Source organism: Sinohyriopsis cumingii, chromosome 15 (genome assembly GCF_028554795.1).
Source record: "Sinohyriopsis cumingii isolate HCF-2022 chromosome 15, ASM2855479v2, whole genome shotgun sequence".
Taxonomy (NCBI): domain Eukaryota; kingdom Metazoa; phylum Mollusca; class Bivalvia; order Unionida; family Unionidae; genus Sinohyriopsis; species Sinohyriopsis cumingii.
Window position 1 is genome coordinate 61,387,916 of NC_142975.1, and position 27,180 is coordinate 61,415,095.

General features: G+C 40.9%; 1 protein-coding gene across 1 annotated transcript in view; it reads right to left on the minus strand.

Annotated features, from left to right (window-relative positions):
• LOC149781913 (uncharacterized) overlaps nucleotides 1–27,180 on the minus strand; it is a 56,655-nt gene that overhangs the window by 12,411 nt on the left and 17,064 nt on the right. The window contains exon 2 of the mRNA XM_089934801.1: nucleotides 8,002–8,256. Coding sequence (XP_089790927.1) covers nucleotides 8,002–8,256 — 255 coding nt within the window. The remainder of the gene's footprint in view (nucleotides 1–8,001; nucleotides 8,257–27,180) is intronic.

Consider the following 27,180-nt stretch of genomic DNA (forward strand, 5'->3'; position numbering starts at 1 on the left):
ATTGATTGGTTCTTGCACAATCAGAAAACCAGGGGGGTCTTTTGGTGTGAACGTATACAGGATAAACCCCTGATGGGGTGTAGCATTATCTGATGCGCTGTAGCTACCGTCGATGACGTCACATACAAGATTGACCGCAATAACATCTGTGATATTTACGATCCCGGGTGAGATGTGTCTGCCATCGGATGCTGTACTGTTGTCGTGTCTTAAAATAACAGGTTGTGGTTTTGTTCGCGCGTACGTGGCAGAAATATCTTCGAAAGATTCCGCGACAAGATCAGAGACTGATTTTCTCAGCATGTGCGCGTTATATCCAGGAAGTGTAAATTCTGAAATCTTCTCCACGGGAATACCAAATTGGGATGCGAACTTGGATCTTTTTTCGTTTCCGTAATCGCCCTTGAGATTCAGTAGATGCTGAATTATTTTTTGATTTATAATTTCCATCGCGGATGCGAGTTTGTTTAGTTTTTCTGTGGTCGTGATAATTTTATCGCGCGAACTTGTTAAATCAGAAATATAATCTTGAAAATATACTCGCAACAGTTCTAGCTGTTGTTTATGTGCTTGTTTGATCGGATTAAAAAAATGAGCTTCTATATCTTCTGGCCGGTATTGACGGTATTCCCCGCCCGTGAAAGCTGCCCCTATTATATCTACGGGAATTCTAGGTGATGTTGAAAACCAGGCTTCTCCGGATATTAATTTATCCACAAATAATAAATAATCCCCGACGAGGTCGTGTGGGTCTTGCTTAACGGTCTCGAAATCTGATTTTTTAGGTTTTGGTGGACCCGGTTCAGGTTCGGGTCGGGATCGTGGCCATCCTAATACGGTCCGAATTGAGCTGTTGTAAATATCCACGGCGTATCCCGGTGTTGAGATTTCAATGACCGCAGACAGCGTTGGTTCGTGCGCGGTCACAGATATTTTGGCTTCCTTGCCGGTGATTCGTTTTATTTGGCGTTGTATCTCATTGTTGATTTCTTCGATCTGATAACTCCCAGTGGGTAGCGTAATTGTATCCCATTCAAGTTCACGTTGTTGTGGGTCCGCGCTGGGTCTCCCGAACACGAACGAATTATTCGGCTGCTGACCGCCAAATGATTCCGACCTGATATTGGGCCAGCTGTGATACACACTGAGCTTCGACAACGCGATTTCGTTCACCGAATTGGAGTTCGAAAATTAATGCTGAATTCTGGTGTCGTCGAGGACACTGAGATCATTGTGGTCCTTACCGGTGTTGTGTTTGTGACTATTTGCTGAAGCAGTTCCTGTGACATTATTTATTTGTTTAGTTTTCAAATAGTCATTGTACGCATCTGACATTAGTTTAAATTCAGAATCTGATATCGACGTAGCGTCGCTGGATTGCACGTCTAACGATGATGATATCAGCGATGATAATTTCTGATATGCGGTCGTGGCTGTATTTAATTTTGTCGTGTAATCGTGTAATTTTGTGTTAGCACACGAGGATATTTTTTTTGCTATGATGCCGAAAACTCCTGCCGTGGTTGTGGTCGCACAAACAGAGATCGTGGCAGCGACTACTGCTGTTACCGGAGTGACCGCTGATAGTATTACTCCCGCGGATGCAACAACGGCAGATACTGAATAAACCATAACGTCTAACACTGTTATACGTCTGCGGTATTTTTTTACTTTTTGACTGGTTACTTCGATGACAGTTTTTAACTCAGATTGCCACTCACGGACTTGATTGTATCGATATTGTTGAGCATCTGGAAATCCTTCGGATTTCAACGTTGACATATTATTTAAAAATCGCTGCCGATTTTCAATTACGCGGTAACCAATTGAGGCGTTGCAGCGACGAATTCCAAACAAAACCAGTAAGATGTTGCTGTTAAACTATCGTCCTCGGCTTCAAGCATAAATGTTTCCTCGGTTCCGCTGTTTAGTATTACAGTGCAAACCCCGGAATACTTATCGGTGGAATGTCTCCAAGGATATGTTGTGAAGATTTCAAATTTAGCGGCTGAAAACACAGACAACCTGTAAACACCGGTGGCTGTTGCTGTATATTTGATAGTGTTATTTTGTCGTGACCATGTTGCGAATCCCGATGATACCGTGAATACGATGTTGGTGATATGCCCGGGAGTAACTCCAGTGGGAACTTTAATCAGACTGGTTTTGTTAACGATCTCAGGAATTCCCGCTACGATATTCTGCTGTGTTTGTTTGATCGTGTTAATGTTATTTTCTATTATCTGAACTTGATCTGAAAAACTTTTTTCCGTTCTGACTACACCTAACCGGGTATTAATTTTGTTGATATCGTTGGCGTTATTAGTAAGATTTGGTATGATTTCAGAAAGTTTCGTGTCGACGACTGGAGGAGTCCCAAAGAACTTATCCACGACCTCATCAGTTTTTACGAAGTTTCTTTGGAGTCTTTTAAACCCGTTCACGTGAACATCATACTCTGACCGCAGCGTATTTAGTTTACCGTTGACGATGTCCACGTATTGTTTGTTTGACGCATCCTGGTCGGATTCGGGATTCGCTAACGCGGTTATTTTGTTGCCGTTCATGCTGAGTTCTCCGGTCATTACGTCGCCGGATTTTGTTACTTTATCGCTGAATAGGCCAGCAACGAGTTGGTACTGCGCGTCGACGTATTGTTTATTTGCGGCATCTTCGAGACCTTTCGGATTTTTTAGAACGGTTATTTTGTTGCCGCTCATGCTGAGTTCGCCGGTCATTGTGTCACCGGTTTTTTTCACACAATTTTTAATTTCATCGTTGATGTCTTTGATGATTTTGTTCGATATACTTGAATCCCTGATGCTACCACGGTCAGTAAAAACGGGAAAGTTACCAGGGACAGCTGTACGAACATTACGGATTAAATCATTCCACTTGATGTTGCTAGTTTTTAGTTTTCCTTGTTTGTCCTGAAAAACAGCAACCTCATCTGGGTCAACTCCGGCTAGATTCAAAAGATTATCGACTTCATCTCGGGTCGCATATTTTGAGAGATCAGCATCTGTGCTTGGTTTACCTCTTCGTGTGAAAGGTCTTCCGTAAATATCCACCATTATTCTTATTGCTGTTTTTCAAATGCGAGCATGAAAATGCCTAGCATTGGAAACGCTAGCGTTTCTCGATGCGGTATATTCATGCACTACTCGATGCGGAGACGTTGCTGGATTTCTTGAGATTGCATCAAGAACATTTAAAACCTCGTTCCCACAAATGGGCGGATCAATTAATGTTTGTGTTGGTAGCGTCGACTGCCACACTGGAACATTATAAAATCTGCTGTTGAGAGTGCGAGGCACTCCGCGGACATACTTGAGAAACTCAACTGGCGGTGCTAAACCGTACGAATCAAAATAGATAATTCCACGTGGATCGATCGCGTAAGCAACCCAGTGAGTTCCCGGACCGTCTTTGTTGTCGAGATTGATAATGCCAGTTTCTGGATTATTGGTCGTTGCGGTAATTGATCTCGCATGAATACACCTCTGAAATGTTTTATACGCAATTTTTTAACAGCATCTAATAAATCAAAATTGCTCATTGGAGACTGACGAAGCGTTTTTAAACCCGTTTTGGGTACCATGATGCCGGAGTTCCTGGTAGTCTTAGCCCTGATCCGCGAGCGGATCTCCCCTTTTTTTTCTTATACCCGTGTCCGGTTGCTTTCTTTAGTGCCATTCCAGCTGCGGTTCCAACTGCACCAAGTGCTGCTGCCTTTGCTACGGCTGGTGCTGCCGCGGCAATCAACGCCGGTATTGCTGCGAGAAGAGGAAATATTCCACCGGTTTTGGTCATGTCCTTGATAGCTGCAGCAGAGAAATTAAGTCGGACACCGGTTTTTGCTGTTAGTGCCTTATTAAAATGTTTAATCTGAGTATTAGTCAACGACAGCTTGTTTGGACCACCAACAAGTTGATCTCGTTTTAACGTTATTGATGTCCCGCACGTGCCTGCGTTCTTCGATTGCAATTTCTTCGTTTGACCGGAAGTCAAGGTGACATTAACGTGACTGTATGACATTATATCCTAAGTTTGATTTTAATTGCGTTACATATTCTCGATTGGAGCGTCGATGACCCTCATTCGTCCGCCAACACCTTCAAGCAGTATTGCTTTATCGGAGAGTATGACAGCAATCGCTCTATAACCACCAGGAGGAACACCTACACGAGCTCGGAAATGTAGGTCGACAACAGATTGTTTAACCAGATCAAGATGTTCCAGCGAAAAGTAATAAATCGGATATAAACTCATAAAGTCTCGCTGTGATATTTGCAGGCCAGTGTCTACATTAAGGTCGCGCCCCATAAATGACATCAGACGATAATACGCGCGTGCGACACGATGATGTCCGAAATCTATTAATATATCCTCAGATGGCTCCTGATGCCCATTTATCCTCAACGAAACTTCAGAAACTCCAAGTGTATCAAATACCATTGGATTTCTTTCCTGATTATTTATTCTATCACGGTATTGAAATGCAATGAAAATATGTCGTGGTGCTGATACTCCTTGTTGCGATGATATATGCCACGTAAACAACCCGCCGTGATCACCCTGAATAACGTCTGTGGTTGTTGTTTTCCAGGATAGCAGTGATTTACCGCCCGTGTTCATAAAAGACAACAGTCGTTCTTCTTCGGTGATTGACGGAGACAACACTGGCATCCACAACCACAGTTTAGTTAGTATTATTTGACCAGCGGCAACAGCAGCATCTCGCCAGATAGCGTCATTATCATCAGGTTTTCGCACAAGTACAACTGTGTGTTTGGCACCGAATATGACCTTGTGGACATCTCTGCAGAATCCAAAGATGTGAGACAATGGAATCACACCTGAGAACTCTTCATCTCCACTTAACATCGATCTACGTGTTGCAAAACCCAAATTAAAATTTTCGTTCATCGATGCAACTTCGGTACCACCAGCATTCATTGTTACATTCCTGTTCTCGGGGCTGTCGGTTATATCCTTTGCAAACATCATTGATGGTCCGGCTGATCTGGTGTAATCATCCGAGTATCTCGCCAACCCGAGAATTGTTGTGGCAACGTCGACGTTATCATGAATTGTTTCAATTTCTTTTCCATCTATCATATAAATAGCGGATTTAAATAACGCCATGATGCCGTTGTTAACAAATCCAACTCGGTCGCCGATTCCGTAGTTAGTGTTATCATTCTTTAAAAGCCTACCTTCAACTTCGATGAAGGCCTCAGCGGGCAAGAAGTATCTACTTGTATCCTGGACCTGTAGTTCAATTCTTCCGCGTTGGTTAGGATTACGTGCTTCATAAGAATAATATTGAAAATCACGTACAGAATCATCTTTAAGTACTGGTTTGGACATATCAAACGCGTCATTGGATTTTCGCACAAACATTATTATTATTTGTGATGGTCTAATTAAAATGTTATCGTCGCCGGAAACCACTACCAGCTATCAAATTAGCAGATACACTATCTTGCAACGCTTTGGAGGTAATTCCTGTTGTTGCGATCTCAGCTAATTTCTGATTTACGGCCTTATTTACTACGCTACTAACATTTGCCGGCATAGCTTCAGTGGATGGTAGTTTTACTGGCGCGGACTTCTTGACTGGGGTTTTTTTTCGTATCAGCTGTGCTAGTCGATCCTTGATTGATTGAAATGCTTTCCCGGCAAGACTACCAACAGTGCCAATGGCTTTATCCTTGACAACATCAGCGGCTTTCATCGCGAATTGTTTTGCTAACGGTCCAGCTTTCGGAGCGATTCTTGTGACTAAATCCCTAACAACATCACCGACTCCATCTCCGTAAACAACCTCGTATACTGGTAATCGTGAGTTTACTACTCTGACACTTCTTGGTCTGCGAAAAGAATCGTGTAGTATCATTTTATTTAATTATTGTTTCTCTAACTAAATTTATTAGTCGCTGTGGTAACCATCCGCGAGTTCATCAATGAGTCCCCGGTAAACGCCGATATCCATAATGCCACGCTGAAATAATCGCTGACAAATATCAGCTGCTTCATTGGTTATTTCCGGAGAGTTGTTTCCGGCACGTCTTCCTCCGATGAGAACTTCTAGTCTGGACACATCGTTGACGACGCTATCAGGACAGATATTATAACCGTAACCGGTGTAACCTTTTCCCATTTTCCTTAGTTTTTCTTTTGTTTTATCAATTTCAATAATTATAGAATTTCTACTATCGATTTTGCTTAATAAAGCATTTTTAGCACCAGAACCCTTCAGTTTTTTTATGTCTTCTATTTCCTCGTTTACATATTTTAATTTATCATTTAATTCGATTAGTTGCCTTTCTAGTATTTCCCTTTCTGACATATCGGGTTGCAGAATGGGTGACGAAACAGGAGAGGAAAAATCATCATCGTCATCGGGAGAGCTAGCGCCCATTTGTTCACGCGATAAAAATTCAGGCACTGGATCGGGCAGTGTCATTTGCAGGGTCTGTTTTAGAGCTTGTGTTTTCTTCGCCGGTATTTTTGCCTGCTTTTTCATTTCCTTTTCCTGTATTTTTGCCTGCCTTTCCTTTTCCTTTGCCTTCATTCGTTTGTCTCTTAGTTCCTTATTAACCCCAATTACGCCAGTTTTTATAAAATTATAGGTATCATCAATGCTAGATATTCGAGAAATGCCTCGGTTTACTTTATAAACATAATCCCGCCACTCACCCTGAGTCATACCCGAGCCAGCTCCTGGTTTTAGAAATTCTTGCCGGTTAGGATAATTTAAGACAATCCAAGCAGAAAACTCCCTAAGCTCATCTATGTTAGTAAGCGGAATATTTTTTATTTCAGTAATACCATCTTCGGTAAATTTATTAATAAATGTTTCCTTAGCAACTGTCACTACTCCGGCGGCACCTGGATCAGCTACAGCACCTGCATCTGCCTGTTGCTGTTTAAGTTCTTCTATTGCTTGAAGTAACCCTCGTTTTGTTTTGGTAGGGTCAGCAGGATCAGGTTTTCCTATAATTGCAGTTTTAACTTCACCAGTAGCTGCTGTAATAGGCTTAAATAATTCCTCCGCAGATGTTGCAAACTCAACTCGCGATTCTTGTCTTGCTTTTAATTTTTCTTTAACGGAATCATGGACCGGAATAAATTTTTTAATCGCGGCTAGTCGTTGTCGTGCCAATCTAGTTGTGAGTGCTTCTCCGATATTTGCCATTATTTGATAACCTGCGATTTAATTATCGCGCACGGATTTGTGACAATAAATTTACACGACCCGCGGACACGATACCGTATCGGACTTGATACATTGTATGGTTAACATAAAAATGTTTTTCCTTGGCGTCGAAGCATTTCTCGCACGCTAGCGTTTCTCGAATTTTTTTAGATATTTTTTTTTGTTCTGTGGTCTGAATAGAATGGTTTATTTCGTCGAAATAAGCCTTCTATCGAGGAATATTTTCCTGGAAGGGGTTACTGGTAAAATTGTTTTGGTCTGTTCGCCCCCCCTGCTGCTCAATTTTTAATTATTATTCTGACAGAAGCTAACTTGTGCGAAATATTGATAATGCTACATTCAGGGAAGCAGGACATATGCAATACCACGTGGTTGATATTCCATTGTGTGTCAGATTTGTTAAGTACATTAATTCCTATATGTATGATTCTTCTGACAGTTATGTGTTAGTTACGTGAGTTTCTACTAATGACGTGATACTTATCTACTTTGCTTATTAAGCATTGGAAGCCAGTCCTACATTCGTATTATACAGGATAAACCAGTTTCCGACACAGATGTCATTTAGAAGTAAACGTGACTCACTTGGTATTCAACAATATACGTTACACTTACGAAGATTTTTTGTACATATATTGTCCGTGCACACCATAATTAGCATATTAAGCCATTCAATGCGTTTGTCCATAGGATTTCAAATACATCAGGTAACAAGGAAACACGTTTGAATAAGGCCATGTTGTTGGACATAGCGGCCATAATCATAAGTCACATACCAGACTCATTCCCACTCATCATCATGCGAGCACCAGAGGTACGTGCTGACAGAGGGCCAACGGTGGATAAAGAGGCCATCCGTAATATTGTTCCAGTGACCGCGAAAGGACGTTCGGCTGCAGCAGCAAAGGCTAATATGAAAGCTTTGTTACAGAATTTTTTGATGCAATCTTTGTCCCCAATGCTCTGGCAGTATGCGCAGAGCATGTCTGTGAGGGCCGCATCCATGATGACTCGATCCAGATTCCCAATGCCTAATGAATAAATATAAATAAATAAATAAATAAATAAACAAAAAAAAAAAAAAAAAAAAAAAACAACAACAAACAAACAAACAAACAGACAAACAAACAAACAAACAAATAAATAAAAACACACAAATAATCTGCAGCTTCGTAAATATCACTTTGTTATTTTAACACTAATGATTTGAAGTAACTGCAATTAGTGTTTTAATTCAGAGGGTTGATAACCTCAAAGTTGTTTCTTTCAATTATATATTTGTGTCACAAATATTAGCCTTGAGTCTGAAAAGATGTTTTGAGTTTTACTTAATGTTAGCGTCACGTTTGGTCAGCCACAGTTAGTAAGCCGTGTATAAACTAAGGTATTATTACAACCCATGGTTTAATGTCTAAACATTGCCGCAGGCTAGAGCTAATCTCTTACGCAAGGTTACAGTGACAGGATAAAGAGAGGACCAGGTATATTGAATCGGCACAGGTATTAGATCGCGCGTCTTCCCACCTATGTGTTACAGCTCAGTCCTAAGATCAGAGGAACCCACGAAGGGGAAAGGTGCGTGATCTAAATCCATCCCCACGTGGACAGACAGTGAAAAGACATTGTCCGCTAAGTTTGATTGGATCGGGTCACAGCGACACCCAACGGAATTGAGATAGAGGGTGTGATAACAATATCGATCAGAATTATAACTTCTAACTAGCGAGCCAAAATTTAGTTAACGCCTAGACAGATTGCTAAGAAATAGGGTTACATCGAGGAAGCCGCTCGTAATTTGGCGAGTCAAGGAGCAGCAGAGGGGCTGTACAGACCGAAACTTTTTGCACAATAAACCCCTCCAGGAAACTATTCCTCGATAGAGGGCTTATTTCGACGAAATAAACCCTTCTATTCAGAATACAGGACAAAAAAAAATGTCCCCCGAAAACTCGAAGAGTTTCCAGGGACAAACTCGTTGAGTTTGCACTGACAACTTGGGTTACTTCAATAAATCTGAAACAGTTTCCGTGGCGGGGTCGTTATTGAAAAATCCATGGGTCGGGTCCATCCCCTCTGCTGCTCTGGGAAATGAGTTTCCAAGGAAAAACATTTTTATGTTGCAAATAGTGTATCAAGTCCAATACGGTATCTTGTTCTGGGATCGTGTAAATTTATTGTCACAAATCCGTGAGGTTTTCTTTGAGCATGACTGAAGAAATTTTTAAATTTATTTAAATCCATATCGCCACCACACCAGGTTTGATGAATATTTCTCAGTGTATGTGTATCAACTCCATTGAATATCGCAAGAAGATTACAATTATCCCTGATTACTTTAGGAATTTGTGTATAACGCTGAGTAACATAAATCACATCAGTGTTTTTGTGACGTCCCCGGGAAAATATTTTTGCGGGATTTTTTTGCTTGTCCAACATAACATCATCATACACTACTAGGTTGTTAATTGATTCATCAAGATCCTCGACGCTGGGGGCTTCTTCGATATCAGTGATAAATTCAACAACATCCTCACCGTCTTTACTCAGCGCGCTTGCACTCTCATTAAAATCTTTTATAACGTTATAGCATCGTTGATCATCTACAGATGGAGCTATCAAATACAGTTTATCCCATTTCATCCACTTCATTATCAAGTTCAGCAACAGCTGTGTTTTACCTGAACCGGATGGCCCAATTATAATCGCGCGGATAGAGTTTGGTAGCACTGAATTATGCTTAACTGGCTCTTTCTTTTTTGTCGCAGAAAAATCTGTAATTTCCATTTGTATATAAAGAATAATAATTATGGATCTATATTGTGTGAAGTGTAAGGCACGAACCCCTACGAATGATCTAACAACCATTACAACAAAAAATAACAGACAAGCACTTTCTGGTAAGTGTACGCGATGTGGCACAAAAAAATTTAGATTTCAAAAAAAAAGCGAGAATTTAGCGGAGGTGACATTGCAGCCAAACTTGGAAAGCTCCCCGGAACTCCCTGGGCAAAGTATCCCGGAGAAAAACATCTCCCAGGATACAATTACTGCGGTCCAGGGACCCGACTAGATATCAGACTTGATGAACAATCTAAACCAAAACCGGGAGAGTATCCGATAAACGCTATCGACGCAGCGTGTCACATACATGATGTTGCTTATCGAAGTAAAGATCTACAAGACAGGCATATCGCGGATGTGAAATTAATTCATGCACTAAGCGCCATAAAAAATAAATCATTTAAGGAGTCACTCGCTAATTGGTTAGTAAGATCAGCGATGAAATCTAAATTAGTATTAGGCGCTGGATAATTAAATAAAAATGCAAGCGATTTATTATTCCCCAATCGGATACTGGAGAGGTAACTCAGCAATTAATAAACTCGCCAACGCGGCATCAGTAACACGCGAGGTTGCCAAAAATTGGCTATCAAAACAAGCAATATGGCAAATCTACTTACCACCACCTCGACAAATCAACTTTACACATTTTGATGTTAGTGTGCCCAATGAAGTTCATCAGGCTGACATACTATTCCTGCCTCATGATACTGTCCGTAGAAAAATATACAAATACGCGCTAACAGTAGTTGATGTTGCCAGTAGATACAAAGAAGCAGAACCGTTAGCGACTAAAACAGCGTCCGAAGTCGCCTCTGCGTTTAAACGAATTTATCAACGAGGACCTCTAAACTGGCCACGATTATTACAAGTTGATCCTGGCAAGGAATTTCAGGGCGCGGTGTCATCACTGACAAAGCAGCATAACGTTACCATACGACGAGGACATACTGAAATTCATCGGGATCAGGCAATTGTTGAGCGATTTAATAGAACACTCGCTGAGAGATTATTCGGATACCAGTACGCGAGGGAATTCATTTACGATACGAGATCTCGTGAATGGGTTGCAAGACTGCCAAACGTGATAGCCGCACTGAATAATGAAATTACCAGAACAACAAACATGAGACCTGTAAATGCAATCACAAAAAAATATATACCCCGCGTCAGTGAACGCGGACAACAGCAACAAAATGTTTCAACGCAGCCAGGGACGCTAGCGTCCCCACTGCTGGGTAATGTCACCGTTAGGTATTTATACGAACCAGGCGAACTAGAAGGAGGAAAAAAAAGAGCAACCGATCCCACATGGAGTGTTACTACACATAAGATATCCAGCATAACCAGATCAACTGGGAGAAACGCAATCTACAGATTAGATTCGACTGCTCCTCAACGCGGATTTAAACGCGAGCAACTTCAGGTGATTCCCGAGGATACACAATTACCACCCCGATCACTAAAGTGATCCGCACTGAAGTGATTCAATCATTTAAATAACTGCAGCAACACCTCTGCGTCGGTTACACTCAAGACAGGTCAACATCACATTTTCACGTGTATGACCGCGACTGCTATCTATTATATCTACGGTGAATTGCCTTGGGTCGTTTTTCGAATACTGCCACAGCAATAAACAATTACAACTCGCACAGTGATTATTCTGCTGTTGTTGTAATTGTATTACAAATTCAACATCCAAACTTTGTTTGGGATCAAACTCTCTACCATTTTTTTTGTCGCTCTGTTTGTAACCGGCTAATTTCTTTCTTATTGTGTCATCAGCGATTGAGCTGTCGTTGACAACATCATCTAATACAATTCTTCGTAACTGACCTATCCTTCTTACTCTTGACACGGCTAAATAAACTAAATTTGACCACTCGATGCGATCATCAACAATCCAAACTGTTGTATCTGAAATAGTTAGTCCCTGCGAACTGTGGATGGTCATAGCGTATCCTAGCGTCCACGGGGATTTGCTCATTTTCAGTGCCTGTTCAACAGCATCAACATCAACTGTGACAATATCATTTAATACTAAATTCTGTTTCTCCGGACCCGACGCAGTCAGGCGCCCTGGAATATCAACATCAATATTCTGCAATCGCGTATCAGCTGGTCTATAACACAACGGCACTGGCAACATGGGAAATTTCTTCTGATGTAACTGAAATAACCGCTGCTGAAGTGTGTCCCTGACTATCTTTCTACTTGCCACAATTAAATCACCTGGTTTCCACGTTTCCCAAAAGTCGCTCAGCGAAGTCTCTGGAATTATTTCACGCATTATCTCACACTGGACTTTATTGGTTTGTAGCCTGATCAGTGCCTTAAACTCTTTCAGCGTTTCATCGAGTGCTCTAACATCGTTAGTTATTTCCTCATAATAATCTACAAAAGTTTTCAGCCACTCGTGTGGAGATTCACCTGTAAATGGGGGTGGTTGACCATGATCGCCGCACATCACCACTGCGGTATTTTTCTTTAGCAGCCAATCCAGAAACTGTTTTAATGTATCCAACGGCACAGTGTCTATCTCATCCCAGATGATTTTCTCGGGAATATATTTCGTTCCCATTCGTTCAGGTGTCCACGTGCCGCCGCTGTATTTGAAAAAACTGTGATACGTGCACGCGTTAACATCCCGTTGTCTCATCTCCCTGGCAAGTCTGTGTGTGGGTGTTAGCACAATCATGTCAGAGTTTCTAAATAATTCAATCGCTCGAGTTGTTTTACCAGAACTACCAGGACCGTTCAGATAAACTGTTTTGTGTCTTGTAACAGGATCGTGCACCGGCGGCAACAACGAAGTTGCCCCCGACGAAACCATCGAAGATATTTCTGCGCTGAGATACTCATCCTCGATTTCAACATCAGCCGATTTACAATATCCGTGTAACATTTCATTCTTTATTCTCCACGAGCCCCACGATGGATCATCCGATATAACATTATCCAACAGCGCTGAGTGTTTTTTATCAATATAAAATGAATCCGTTGCAACTCTCACTGCGGCAACAGGGAATCTATTGATCATCGACAACAAATTTATGGATACATAAGCCAGCATCGAAGATCTCAAATGTATGTACTGAGATGATTCTCCGTCAATATAACTAAAAACAGTCCCTAGTTTTTCCCCGTTTGACAGAAACACATCTTTGCGGTTACAGAACATGTTGTTCGTGGCTGCATCAGCGACAATAAGATCCAATTCAGTCTTGTCCATGATTAATCGACTGTGATGTTGTTTATGATCATACGCTCCACCTTGAGTGAATTTCCCTATTATTCTTCGTCCTAGATCTTTTGCTGTGCTTTCATCATTTCTGAGTTTGCTTTTAAGTACTTCAGGAGCTTTCTTGATGATAGCGTCGATAGAAGTTTCTGGATATTCTCGTGACCAATCTTCGATGACTTCTTCTAACGTAACCGGCGTTGGAGTTGGCAACCAAACTTCGGTTTGACGACAATAACATATAATCGCTTCGCTGACCGTCAGCGACAACAGTATTCGACTGTCAAGCATGTATCGCAATAACACTATCGGTGCCCATCGCTTCTCAACGAAATGTCTGCCAAACCAAACATAACACACAGGATGTAAATCCTTAGCGAATTTAAACGACGACACACAAGCAAATCCGGTCAAGTCAAAATCGGGTAAAACACCGTTCACAGCTACTCTTGTCATGGTATTGCCAGCGTGGCCAAACCGTTTAAAATATTCGCTGCATTCTCCACGCCCAAGGAAACTTCCTGGATAACACGCCGTCATGTCCACGGATATCATACCGCGGTGATCATACTGAGTATTCCACAAACCGCCGTGTCCGTATTCGACACAGCTCTGCTGGATATCAGCAAGAAAACTTTTCGGAGTTGGTCTCCATGAATTTCGTTCCCGGGCTACATGCGCGACAACACCCGGGACAGTAAAACAGTGTGTCAGTAACGTATCAGTGTTGCCAGCATGATATTTTTCTGCGAGTTTTTTCATTTCCTGCTGTAACGCCATTGTTCTGTATATTTCCCCGTTGGGTCTCACAAACTGATCATATTCTCCATCTTCGCTACTTCTGAATAACCACACAGACACTGGATCGGTTTTACTTATCTGATAAATAAAATCAAACATGCTCCCAGAATTGCTTTGCAATTCCGGATAATACTTCACAACACGGTCTTGCGGAAATATCCTAACCGAGTCAGTCCAGGCGTGACTGTTATGATCGATAATAGTTATTGGTGTTCCACGGGAATTGTATTTACACTCATACAATACCTCACCGGTTAACGATGAAACCGTTATAGGAAATTTTAGTAATCGCTCTAGCTCAGCAACATCATTTATTGACGCTCCTTTATCCGCTACTCGTGTCGCCCACGCTGTTATTTTAGTTTGTCTTAGCGGTGTTAGGCCGTTTCCTCGCATTGCATTTTTAAAATGTTCCATTACTCGCTCAGCTACACAATTCAACACCGACACCTTCATCGGTTTGAGTTTATCAACGCGTGGTTTCTTCATCGGATAAATTCCATAAACAACTGCGGTCACAGGATACGCTCTGGCATAATATGGTATATCAATCCCAACAAGTACTCCCGGTTTTGAGTCTTTACTTAACAGAACGGTTTTTCCACGAACGCCTCTGGCATCAAGAACAGGGTCTAGTTTGTCTCTGATAATCCACGTTCCCTCGCCGACTCCAACAATAAATTTTATCTGTACGAAATATCTTCTATCGTCGAGATACCCAATTATGTTACGCGCGATTGTATCGTTCATGGTAGCATCAATGATACGGTCACGAGAAATGCTCGCGTTTCCGAGGATAATTTTATACGAAGACCACGTGTGTGCGGCACCATCACGACGAAACTCTTCTTTGGCATTCTTGATAACACCAATTACCTCTGCTAACTCTCTTCGTCGTGGATCAGCGGTTAACCGGTCAAGATCGAATCTAGAACCTGATATGGGTTTTATTCTGGATAGTCTTTCAAAACCCATGATTATAATTAAGACAAATATTTAAATAGACAAATATATTATATGATGAACCAATGCAAGTGGATCAAACTAAATTCATCAGCGCCGTGTAGCAAACCCTGCAGAGGCGAATACTGTGGACAACATGCTCAACAGGTCCGCGGTGGGAGTCTAGGACCGATACCGTGTATCAGATGCGGCATTGGAGTACGAGGAAAAACGCAATTATGTTCAGCGTGTGGTGGAAAACGCTATCGAGAACTAAAACGGTATTATGATAAAAAAAATCCAGACTGTGATAACGCTCTCAAATGCGAGCGTGATTACATAAATAAGTTTTCAGACAAATTATGAATTAGACAATGATTTGCTTATAGTATAATGAATCAAGAATTCGTCCGACATCCAACTATTCCAAATTATGAGGCAAACCGAGATGGCATAGTGAGAAACTACAGGCTGAGGAAACAAGTTGGTACAGTTGATAATGCTGGTTATTTAAGATTTACTGTTAGGAAAGGGAGGTATTTATGTCATCGTTTCGTCTATGAGGTTTTTAACGGAGAGATCCCTAAAGGCCTTGTCATTGATCATATTAACGGGAACAGACTTGATAACAGTATTGAAAACCTTCAAGCGATCACTCAGAGCAAGAATACCATACGAGGAAGAGTTAAATGTAAAACAGCTATAAGAAGAGCAGTGAAATCTGTGAATGTTGAGACTCGTGAAGAAATAATATTTCAATCAATGAGCGCAGCCGGTAGGTATTTCGGTATTTGTCCACCTTCTGTACAGCATGTCGCAGATGGGATCTACAAAACAGCATTTTCAAAGAAGCTCAAACAGAAGATTTCATTCTGTTATATAACTCTTATCGTTGACACAAACGACGATAACTCCTCCGAGAGTGTGTAACGCTTTGCAGAGTTGTCGTTGCTGGTCAGAGGATTTGCTCCCCCTAAGAAAGCCACCTTGATAAAATATTTTATCGAGTTCATAACATGTAATCATTTATTTACCGTAGAATATATATTTTTTTACAAACAATATCCTCGTTTTACTGAATATATCCGACTGTTTTGCTCTTCTGTGCTTGTTATATGACCGCGCTTAAGAAAACATACAATTAAAATATTTTAAACAAGTCCCGCCCACTGCTAGAGCGAATTTCCAACTCGCAAGTAACAGTTGGGTTATATACGAAATCGCTCCCTAAGACCTTTGGGTCGATCGAAAGTCAGCACGCGCAAGCAAAACCATAAATTTAATCCGCCAATGGCGGGTGTCTTTTGTGCACCATCCAATGGTCGATTCAATGGATGGTTTTGCTCTGCTGCTGACCGTAGAAAATGACCCACCTGTGTATGTTTGTGTCGTCATAGGATAAGGTCTTAGGATAAGTTAGGATAAGATTACATGTTCATTGTGCCTTTACTTGCTGTCATACTCGAATCAGAGGTTAAAGGTTGTCTGTTCTGTACCGTCTCTTAGGATAAGATTACATGTTCATTGTACCTTTGCTTGCTGTGATACTCGAATCAGAGGTAAAGGTTGTCTGTTCTGTACCGTCTCTTAGGATAAGATTACATGTTCATTGTACCTTTGCTTGCTGTGATACTCGAATCAGAGGTAAAGGTTGTTTGTGTTGTCAAATAAATGTTTGCCGGGCCTGCTAGAGAACTCGATCCTAGAAGCCAGGGCTGTCTCGTCTTGTAAATAAATGTGCCTCTGAGTCACTTGGCAGTCAGAGGGGTCCGTCCTTAGGATAAGTTACGTGTTATATGTGTGTCCTTGTCAATTCACTAAACACGTCCTCTTGAGCCTATAGAACGTTATTTGACGATCTAGAGGCTCTTGCAGGGGATAAAGTGTTTCGTGTTACATGTTGTATTGTCATGTCGGAAGCAGTCCTCGTGGGGTTCTAGAACGTTATTTGACGATCTAGGCCCTTGCAGGGGATAAATGTTTCCGACTGTCTCGTTTTGTTTTGGAAAGCTAGCGTTTCTCATGCAAAGTGTTTCTATTAAAAATATAAAAATATATAATAATATGAATCACGAAAATATAAATACCATACTTGTTGAAATTAAAGAATTACAACAGCGAGGTTTTAATATTTTACTAGACACTGAAACAATTATGTCAGATTTTGAATCCTTGAATGAGCTATCACGCTTGGGGAAGAACAATCTCCCTGCTCGTTATAGGTTCATTAAGGGTTTGCAAGATCGTGTTTACAGATCACTTGCCGGGATAACTGAAAATCAGGTATCTGAATTTATTCCACTGTGCCGTGCAGTTGAGAAGATTCGTCTTGGATTGTCACAAGAGTATGAGACTCGAAAATTAATTAGCACCAGGGTGAGACGGTTAAAAGGTTATATAAAGAATCTAGACACGGAAATGCCTTGCATTTCTGACAAAAATACTAGTGTTTCTGACTACGAGGCCGACAAGGAAGTATAAACCGCATAGCGTGTGACTCACAGCACAAAGTGAAAGTAGAACCTGAGAACGCTAGCGCCCCCCCCCCCCCGCTTGGAGTGTAAAGCACATTTCCACGGGTAAAAAAAAAAGTGTATTATTTTTTTTGCCCTTGGAAACTCAAAGAGTTTCTCAAGTGAAGGGCGCTTTCAGATTTTCAGGATTTGCTTAAGCGTTTCAACATCAATACAGGAATGAGAATAGTTCATAATCTGTTCTCGTTGACACCAAACTATGATCATATGATTTTGCTGTAGCTGTGTTAATTGTGACGGAGTTAACAAGAAGTCTTCGTCACCATACACGTCAATAACTATTTTAACGGGGAAATACTGTTCTGGGAATGTCTGTATTTGAAATGCGGTTTTTATTGCCTCGTAAAGAATTTGCTTATCATGAATATGAACTCGTGCATGAATGTACTCGGGTTGATACATTATACACAACCGTTTTTTTTTAAATGCGTGCTAGCACTTTCAACGATAACTTATGCTGGTTTTGATAGGGTATTTGCACGATAAAATGACGAAAATGGATCAGTGCAGAAAAAAAAAACTATTATAAATATTATGGATCCCTTGACTTAGGACTTCACCAGTAAGTTTATACTAACAGTCTCGTCACGCAGGTCCAACAAATTCCCCCTCTGGTCGGTGAGTTTGAAATTTATCGTTGACAACCACGGGTTATGACACCGTAGATAGACCGGATTGATTGGTTCTTGCACAATCAGAAAACCAGGGGGGTCTCTTGGTGTGAACGTATACAGGATAAACCCCTGTTGTGCCGTCGTAGTATCTGATGCGCTGTAACTGCCATCGATGACGTCACATACAAGATTGACCGCAATAACATCTGTGATATTTACGATCCCGGGTGAGATGTGTCTGCCATCGGATGCTGTACTGTTGTCGTGCTTGAGAATAACAGGTTGTGGTTTTATTCGTTCGTACGCGGCAAGAATATCTTCGAAAGATTGATCGATGAGATCAGAGACTGATTTTCTCAGCTCGGGCACGTTATATCCAGGAAATTTAAAATCTGAAATATCATTCACTTGAATACCATATTTAATTGCAAAATCTGCTCTGGCTATCTGTCTATAATTATCATCGATATAGTCTTTAAGATCCAGTAAAGCCTGAATTATTCTTAGATTTATAGTTTCCATGGCCGATGCGAGTTTGTTTAGTTTTTCTATGGTTGTGATAATATTATCACGCGGACTTGTTAAATCAGAAATATAATCTTGGAAATATACTCGCAGGAGTTGTAGCTGTTGTTTATGTACTAGATTGATCGGAATAAATAATTCAGATTCTATATCATCTAGACGGTAAACACGGAGCTCCTGCCCCCCCTTAACACGTGGAGCTTCTATACTCCAAGTATCGGGCATTAAAGTACTTTTTCTTGCTAGTAATTGATCTGCAAGGAGTAAATAATAATTGTACTCGAGGTCGTGTAGTGCTTCTTTATAGGTCATAAAATCCGATTTTTCAGGTTTTGGTGGACGAGGTTTAACCTCGGGGGCCTTTGGCCATCCTAATAATGTTCGGATTGAGCTGTTATAAATATCCACGGCGTATCCTGGCGTTGAGATTTCAATGACCGCAGACAGCGTTGGTTCATGAGCTGTTATAGATATTTTGGCTTCCTTGCCGGTGATTCGTTTTATTTGGCGTTGTATCTCATTATTGATTTCTTCGATCTGATAACTCCCAGTGGGAAGTGTAATTGTATTCCAGTCAAGTTCACCCTGTTCGCCGGAGTCGGCTTTGCTTTTCCCGAACACGAATGAATTATTTGGCTGCAGACCACCAAATGATGCCGACCTAACATTGGGCCAGCTGTGATACACACTGAGCTTTGCTAACGCGATTTCACTCACTGGAATTGGAGTTCGAAAATTAATACCGAATTCTGGTGTCGTCGAGGACACTGAGATCATTGTGGTCCTTACCGGTGTTGTGTTTGTGACTATTTGTTGAAGCAGTTCTATTGACATTATTTATTTGTTTAGTTTTCAAATAGTCATTGTACGCATCTGACATTAGTCTGAATTCAGAATCTGATATCGTAGCGTCGCTACTTTGCACGTCTAACGATGATGATATCAGCGATGATAATTTCTGATATGCGGTCGTGGCTGTATTTAATTTTGTCGTGTAATCGTGTAATTTTGTGTTAGCACATGATGATATTTTTTTTGCTATGATGCCGAAAACTCCAGCTGTTGTTGTGGCCGCGGAAACACAGATCGTGGCGGCGACTGCTGCAGTTACCGGAGTGACCGCTGATAGTATTGCTCCGGCAGATGCAACAACGGCAGATACTGAATAAACCATAATATCCAGCACTGTTATGCGGCGCTTGTATTTTTTTACTTTTTGACTAGTTACTTCGATGACAGTTTTTAACTCAGATTGCCACTCACGGACTTGATTGTATCGATATTGTTGAGCATCTGGCGTCGTTGACATTATTCAATTACGCGGTAACCAATTGAGGCGTTGCAGCGACGAATTCCAAACAAAACCAGTAAGATGTTGCTGTTAAACTATCGTCCTCGGCTTCAAGCATAAATGTTTCCTCGGTTCCGCTGTTTAGTATTACAGTGCAAACCCCGGAATACTTATCGGTGGAATGTCTCCAAGGATATGTTGTGAAGATTTCAAATTTAGCGGCTGAAAACACAGACAACCTGTAAACACCGGTGGCTGTTGCTCTATATTTGATAGTGTTATTTTGTCGTGACCATGTTGCGAATCCCGATGATACCGTGAATACGATGTTGGTGATATGCCCCGGAGTAACTCCAGTGGGAACTTTAATCAAACTGGTTTTGTTAACGATATCAGGAATACCCGATACGATATCCTGCTGTGTTTGTTTGATCGTGTTAATGTCGGTCTTTACATCAGCGAGTTTTACATCGACGACTGGAGGAGTCCCAAAGAACTTATCCACGACCTCATCAGTTTTTACGAAGTTTCTTCGAAATCTTGTAAACGCGCCCACGTGAACATCATGCTCTGCACGCAGCGTATTTAGTTTACCGTTGACGATGTCCACGTATTGTTTGTTTGACGCATCCTGGTCGGATTCGGGATTCGCTAACGCGGTTATTTTGTTGCCGCTCATGCTGAGTTCGCCTGTCATCGTGTCACCGGCTTTTTTCACACATTTATCAACACCTTTATCAATACTGTCTTTGATGCTTGCGATTGATATATTCGAGTCCTTGATCCGGCCGCCATCACTAAATGCAACGAAGTTATCCTTGGTAGCTCCAAGAACTCTGCGAATTATATCATTCCACTTAATGTTGCTCGTTCTTAGTTTTCCTTGCCTGTCTTGGAAAATAGCAACTTCATCTGGGTCAACTCCAGCTATATTCAAAAGATTATCGACTTCATCTTTGGTCGCATATTTTGAGAGATCAGCATCTGTGCTTGGTTTACCTCCTCGTGTGAAAGGTCTTCCGTAAATATCCACCATTATTCTTATTGCTGTTTTTCAAATGCTAGCATTTCTCGATGCGGTATATTCATACACTACTTTATGAGGAGGAGTTGCTGGATTTCTTGAGATTGCATCAAGAACATTTAAAACCTCCCTCCCACAAATGGGCGGATCAATTAATGTTTGTGTTGGTAACGTCGACTGCCACACTGGAACATTAGAAAATCTGCTGACATACTTGAGAAACTCAACTGGCGGTGCTAAACCGTACGAATCAAAATAGATAATTCCACGTGGATCGATCGCGTAAGCAACCCAGTGAGTTCCCGGACCATCTTTGTTGTCGAGATTGATAATGCCAGTTTCTGGATTATTCGGTCGTTGCGGTAATTGATCTCGCATAAATACGCCTCTGAAATGTTTTACACGCAATTTTTTAACAGCATCGAGTAAATCAAAATTGCTCAACGGCGTTAGAATTTTTTTGGATACCATGATGGTGGAGTTCCTGGTAGTCTTAGACCGCGTCCCTTTTTTTTCTTGTATCCTTTTCCCGTTGCCTTTTTTAGTGCCATTCCAGCTGCAGTTCCAACTGCACCGAGTGCTGCGGCTTTTGCTACGGCTGGTGCTGCCGCGGCAATCAACGCCGGTATTGCTGCGAGAAGAGGAAATATTCCACCGGTTTTAGTCATGTCCTTGATAGCTGCAGCAGAGAAATCAAGTCGGACACCGGTTTTTGCTGTTAGTGCCTTATTAAAATGTTTAAGCTGAGTATTAGTCAACGACAATTTGTTTGGACCACCAGTAATCTGATCTCGTTTTAGTGTTATTGATGTCCCGCACGTGCTTGCGTTCTTTGATTGCAATTTCTTCGTTTGACCGGAAGTCAAGGTGACATTAACATGACTGTATGACATTATATCCTAAGTTTGATTTTAATTGCGTTACATATTCTCGATTGGAGCGTCGATGACCCTCATTCGTCCGCCAACACCTTCAAGCAGCATTGCTTTATCGGAGAGTATGACAGCAATCGCTCTGTAACCACCAGCAGGAACACCTACACGAGCTCGGAAATGTAGGTCGACAACAGATTGTTTAACCAGATCAAGATGTTCCAGCGAAAAGTAATAAATCGGATATAAACTCATAAAGTCTCGCTGTGATATTTGCAGGCCAGTGTCTACATTAAGGTCGCGCCCCATAAATGACATCAGACGATGATACGCGCGTGCGACACGATGATGTTCGAAATCTATTAATATATCCTCAGATGGCTCCTGATGCCCATTTATTCTCAACGAAACTTCAGAAACTCCAAGTGTATCAAATACCATTGGATTTCTTTCCTGGCTATCTGTTCTAGCACGGTATTGAAATGCAATGAAAATATGTCGTGGTGCTGATACTCCTTGTTGCGATGATATATGCCATGTAAACAACCCACCATTATCACCCTGAATAACGTCTGTGGTTGTTGTTTTCCAGGATAGCAGTGATTTACCGCCCGTGTCCATGAAAGACAACAGTCGTTGTTCTTCGGTGATTGACGGAGACAACACTGGCATCCACAACCACAGTTTAGTTAGTATTACCTGACCAGGGGCAACAGCAGCATCTCGCCAGATAGCGTCATTATCATCAGGTTTTCGCACAAGTACAACTGTGTGTTTGGCACCGAATATGACCTTGTGGACATCTCTGCAGAATCCAAAGATGTGAGACAATGGAATCACACCTGAGAACTCTTCATCTCCACTTAACATCGATCTACGTGTTGCAAAACCCAAATTAAAATTTTCGTTCATCGATGCAACTGCGTCACCGGCATTATTCATTGTTACATTCCTGTTCTCGGGGCTGTCGGTTATATCCTTTGCAAACATCATTGATGGTCCGGCTGATCTGGTGTAATCATCCGAGTATCTCGCCAACCCGAGAATTGTTGTGGCAACGTCGACGTTATCATGAATTGTTTCAATTTCTTTTCCATCTATCATGTAAATAGCGGATTTAAATAACGCCATGATGCCGTTGTTAACAAATCCAACTCGGTCGCCGATTCCGTAGTTAGTGTTATCATTCTTTAAAAGCCTACCTTCAACTTCGATGAAGGCCTCAGCGGGCAAGAAGTATCTACTTGTATCCTGGACCTGTAGTTCAATTCTTCCGCGTTGGTTAGGATCACGTGCTTCATAAGAATAATATTGAAAATCACGTACAGAATCATCTTTAAGTACTGGTTTGGACATATCAAACGCGTCATTGGATTTTCGTGCAAACATTATTATTATTTGTGATGATCTAATTAAAATGTTATCGTCACCGGAAACCACTACCAGCTATCAAATTAGCAGTTACACTATCTTGCAACGCTTTGGAGGTAATTCCTGCTGTTGCGATCTCAGCTAATTTCTGATTTACGGCCTTATTTACTACGCTACTAACATTTGCCGGCATAGCTTCAGTGGATGGTAGTTTTACTGGCACCAACCTCTCGACTGGGTTTTTTTTTCGTATCAGCTGTGCTAGTCGATCCTTGATTGATTGAAATGCTTTCCCGGCAAGACTACCAACAGTGCCAATGGCTTTATCCTTGACAACATCAGCGGCTTTCATCGCGAATTGTTTTGCTAACGGTCCAGCTTTCGGAGCGATTCTTGTGACTAAATCCCTAACAACATCACCGACTCCATCTCCGTAAACAACCTCGTATACTGGTAATCGTGAGTTTACTACTCTGACACTTCTTGGTCTGCGAAAAGAATCGTGTAGTATCATTTTATTTAATTATTGTTTATCTAACTGAATTTGCTAGCAAATTTAATTATTAGTCGCTGTGGTAACCGTCTGCGAGTTCATCAATGAGCCCCCGGTAGATGATGATATCCATGATGCCACGCTGAAATAGTCTCTGACAGATATCTGCGGCTTCATTTATAATTTCCGGAGAATTGTTTCCGGCACGTCTTCCTCCGATGAGAACTTCCAACCGTGATACATCATCGATGATATTATTAGGGCAGGCAATAAAACCGGATCCTAAACCCTCCCCTGTTGATGGTACAATTCTTGGGGATAAAATGTCTTGAGGCAAACTTTCAGAAGATGTTGTTAAGCTAATTATCGGCGACCTAGTTTGTTTGAATTTTTGGCCCCGCGGACTTCCTTCAGATGCAGCCTCGTATTCACTTAACGGAGTTAGGTCAGGATCTATTGCTCTTCGCCGTGAAGGATATTGTTGTCGTTCTGTGTGTTGCAACGGTGATTTTTCTTCTTGAGGTTGCGATGGTGGAATTTCAAGTTTACGTATAGCATCTACAAGTCTATCGTATTTTGTATCGTCCCTGCTGATTTGTTTTTTATTTTCACGTATACGATACGAATATTTGATAAAATTATCATCTGTCATAGAACCGTGTTCTGGGTTTAAAGACACATCTCTTCTAATCAATCCTAACAGTATTGTCTCAGGTAATTTCTCTTCTGGTACATTTTTAAGAAGTTCAATATAATCCGGCGTAAATCTTTTGGCGGGGTCAGTAATTCTCCCTGTTACTCGCTTACCAGCAGGTACTGACACAACAACTTCATCGGGTGGAGGCGGGGGTTTAAGTCCAGCTGAAATATCCTGTAAAATTTTCCTTTGCTCTATTAAAGCCTCTTTGGTAACAGCTGCGGATTTTTCAGTAGCTTTGGTCACGGGTTTAAATAATTCCTCCGTAGTCTCTGCAAAGCCTTCCCGTGCTTGCTGTCTTAGTTGTAATTTTTGTCTGACACTATCACGGACAGGAAGAAATTTCTGAATTGCTTCGAGACGTTCTCGAGCTAATCTAGTCGTATGTGCTTCTCCAATATTTGCCATTATTTATTTGTCAATGATTTAATTCCGCTAACATAAAAATGTTTTTCCTTGGAAACTCATTTCCCAGAGCAGCAGAGGGGATGGACCCGACCCATGGATTTTTCAATAACGACCCCGCCACGGAAACTGTTTCAGATTTATTGAAGTAACCCAAGTTGTCAGTGCAAACTCAACGAGTTTGTCCCTGGAAACTCTTGGAGTTTTCGGGGGACATTTTTTTTTGTCCTGTATTCTGAATAGAAGGGTTTATTTCGTCGAAATAAGCCCTCTATCGAGGAATAGTTTCCTGGAGGGGTTTATTGTGCAAAAAGTTTCGGTCTGTACAGCCCCTCTGCTGCTCAAGGTCACAAAATAAAAATAGGAGCGGGACTCCGAGTTAGGTGATAGAAACCTACTCGGAAGAACAAACCTATAGAATACACTAGGAAGTTAAAATACCCCGTCAAAAATTCAATAAATTTGTGAACGAAATTCTTTTTATATAAACACATTGCAACATATCGGGGGAAATCAGTAACACATAAAAACATTTACTATTTGGCTTGGGGGGGGGGGGGCTCTGTCTGGTGCCCCAAAAGAAAAGAAAAAAGTAATTTGGCGGTAAAACTTAAGAGAGGAGATCCTAAGGAAAGACAAAGCTTCGTAAAGACCAGTAAGTTATTTGCTCGACTTTTGCAGAATATTACGGCATTGTAATTGTAATTATTTGTAGTATGTATATTTAATTACTAGGATCGTTTAGTACGTAGGAATACCTTTGTAGTGTTTAATTTACATGCGTATTTGAGAAATGAGCTTGAGTACTATGTAGAGAATTATGTAGATTGTCAGCTTGTGATCAGAATTAATTTTGTAATCACTATTATGTTACTTCGTAGTAAACTAATGCTTTTATTCATGTGATATGGTAGAATTTACACATGCTTGAATTGTGAATTTGGAACAGCAGGGAGGGCGAGCCGACCAAGGGGTTCCGACAAAAAATAAACCTTCCAGAGAAATCTAATCCGGAGAAAGGTTCTATTTACCAAATAGAGGCTTCCTGGAGGAATTACATCTTTATTGACCCCCCAATCCGAAAATAAAACCCTGGTTCGAAGATCTAGCTGCAGAATAACCTGTTCATGATTTTTTATTTATCTCTGATTATATTTTTGTCGACCGACTTGAGGTAGGCGCCCTCCCTGCTGCTGTCGTGTTTAAATGGATTTTAAGATTTTCAGATTGTATTAAAATATTCTATATCAGAGTTTCACAAAAATTTTAATTTTCAATTTCAAGATACAAATAAAAATAAAATAACATGGATGTAGGGGAATCACTTAGATCAAGAATAGCACGAGAGCGACTAAAAGCAATAGAAGAATACCTACCAGTGCAAAAAGCTGTTAAGAAAAAAATACGAGCTATTCAAGACGCAAAAGAAGGATTTGCGGAGGCGACTCAGGAATTATTTAAACCAGTGACCAAAAAAAAAAACAGAAGAGATTCTTTTAGGTGATATAAAAGATCTTGAGGTGAGAAAACACGGTATACTTCCTGTGTTAAAAAAAAACTGAGGAACAAACACGACCGCAACCTGCTGCTGCTGCTGCACCTGTTGTACCTGCAGTGGTTAGGGCTAAAAAAAATACAACGTCCTGTTCTACTTGCAAAAAGATTTACTGATCAAGGAATAGATGAAATGAGGATAGGAGAACCACTAAAAGATGTTGAAGACGCGTTTGAATTTGGTCGATTCGCAAGTAAAAAATTTTCATTTAGGAGGCCTTATTTACGTCCCGAGCATTTTGTTGACACTCGAAAAGAATGGATAGGTTTATTATTTAAGGCGAAACAAAATGTTAGCAAACCAGATACAAGTGATGAAAAGTATAATGCGTATATTGCAGGATTTAAGCGCGAAGAAGATGATCGGAAGGAAAGGAAAGGATATCAAGAACAACAAGAAAGGGAATATAAGGAACAACAAAAAAGACTTAAAGGACTTGAGAAAAAAATGAAGGAGGATAGAAAAGCAAAAGAAAAAGAACAAAAACAATTAGAAAAAGAACAAAAAAATTAGAAAAAGAACAAAAACAATTAGAGAGAAAACAGAAAATAGAAAAAAGTAAAGAATTATCAGAAAAAGGAAAACCAGAGGAGGAAAAGAAAGAAGAAGAAAAATTTTCTGCGAAAATGTATCAATCTGATCCTGTACCTCAGGGAATACCCGTAAATTATTCCGAAATGTTTTCAAAATCTACTATTGATACAATTCGTTCTAGTGAAAATTTAGCAGCTGATATAGCAGCTTTT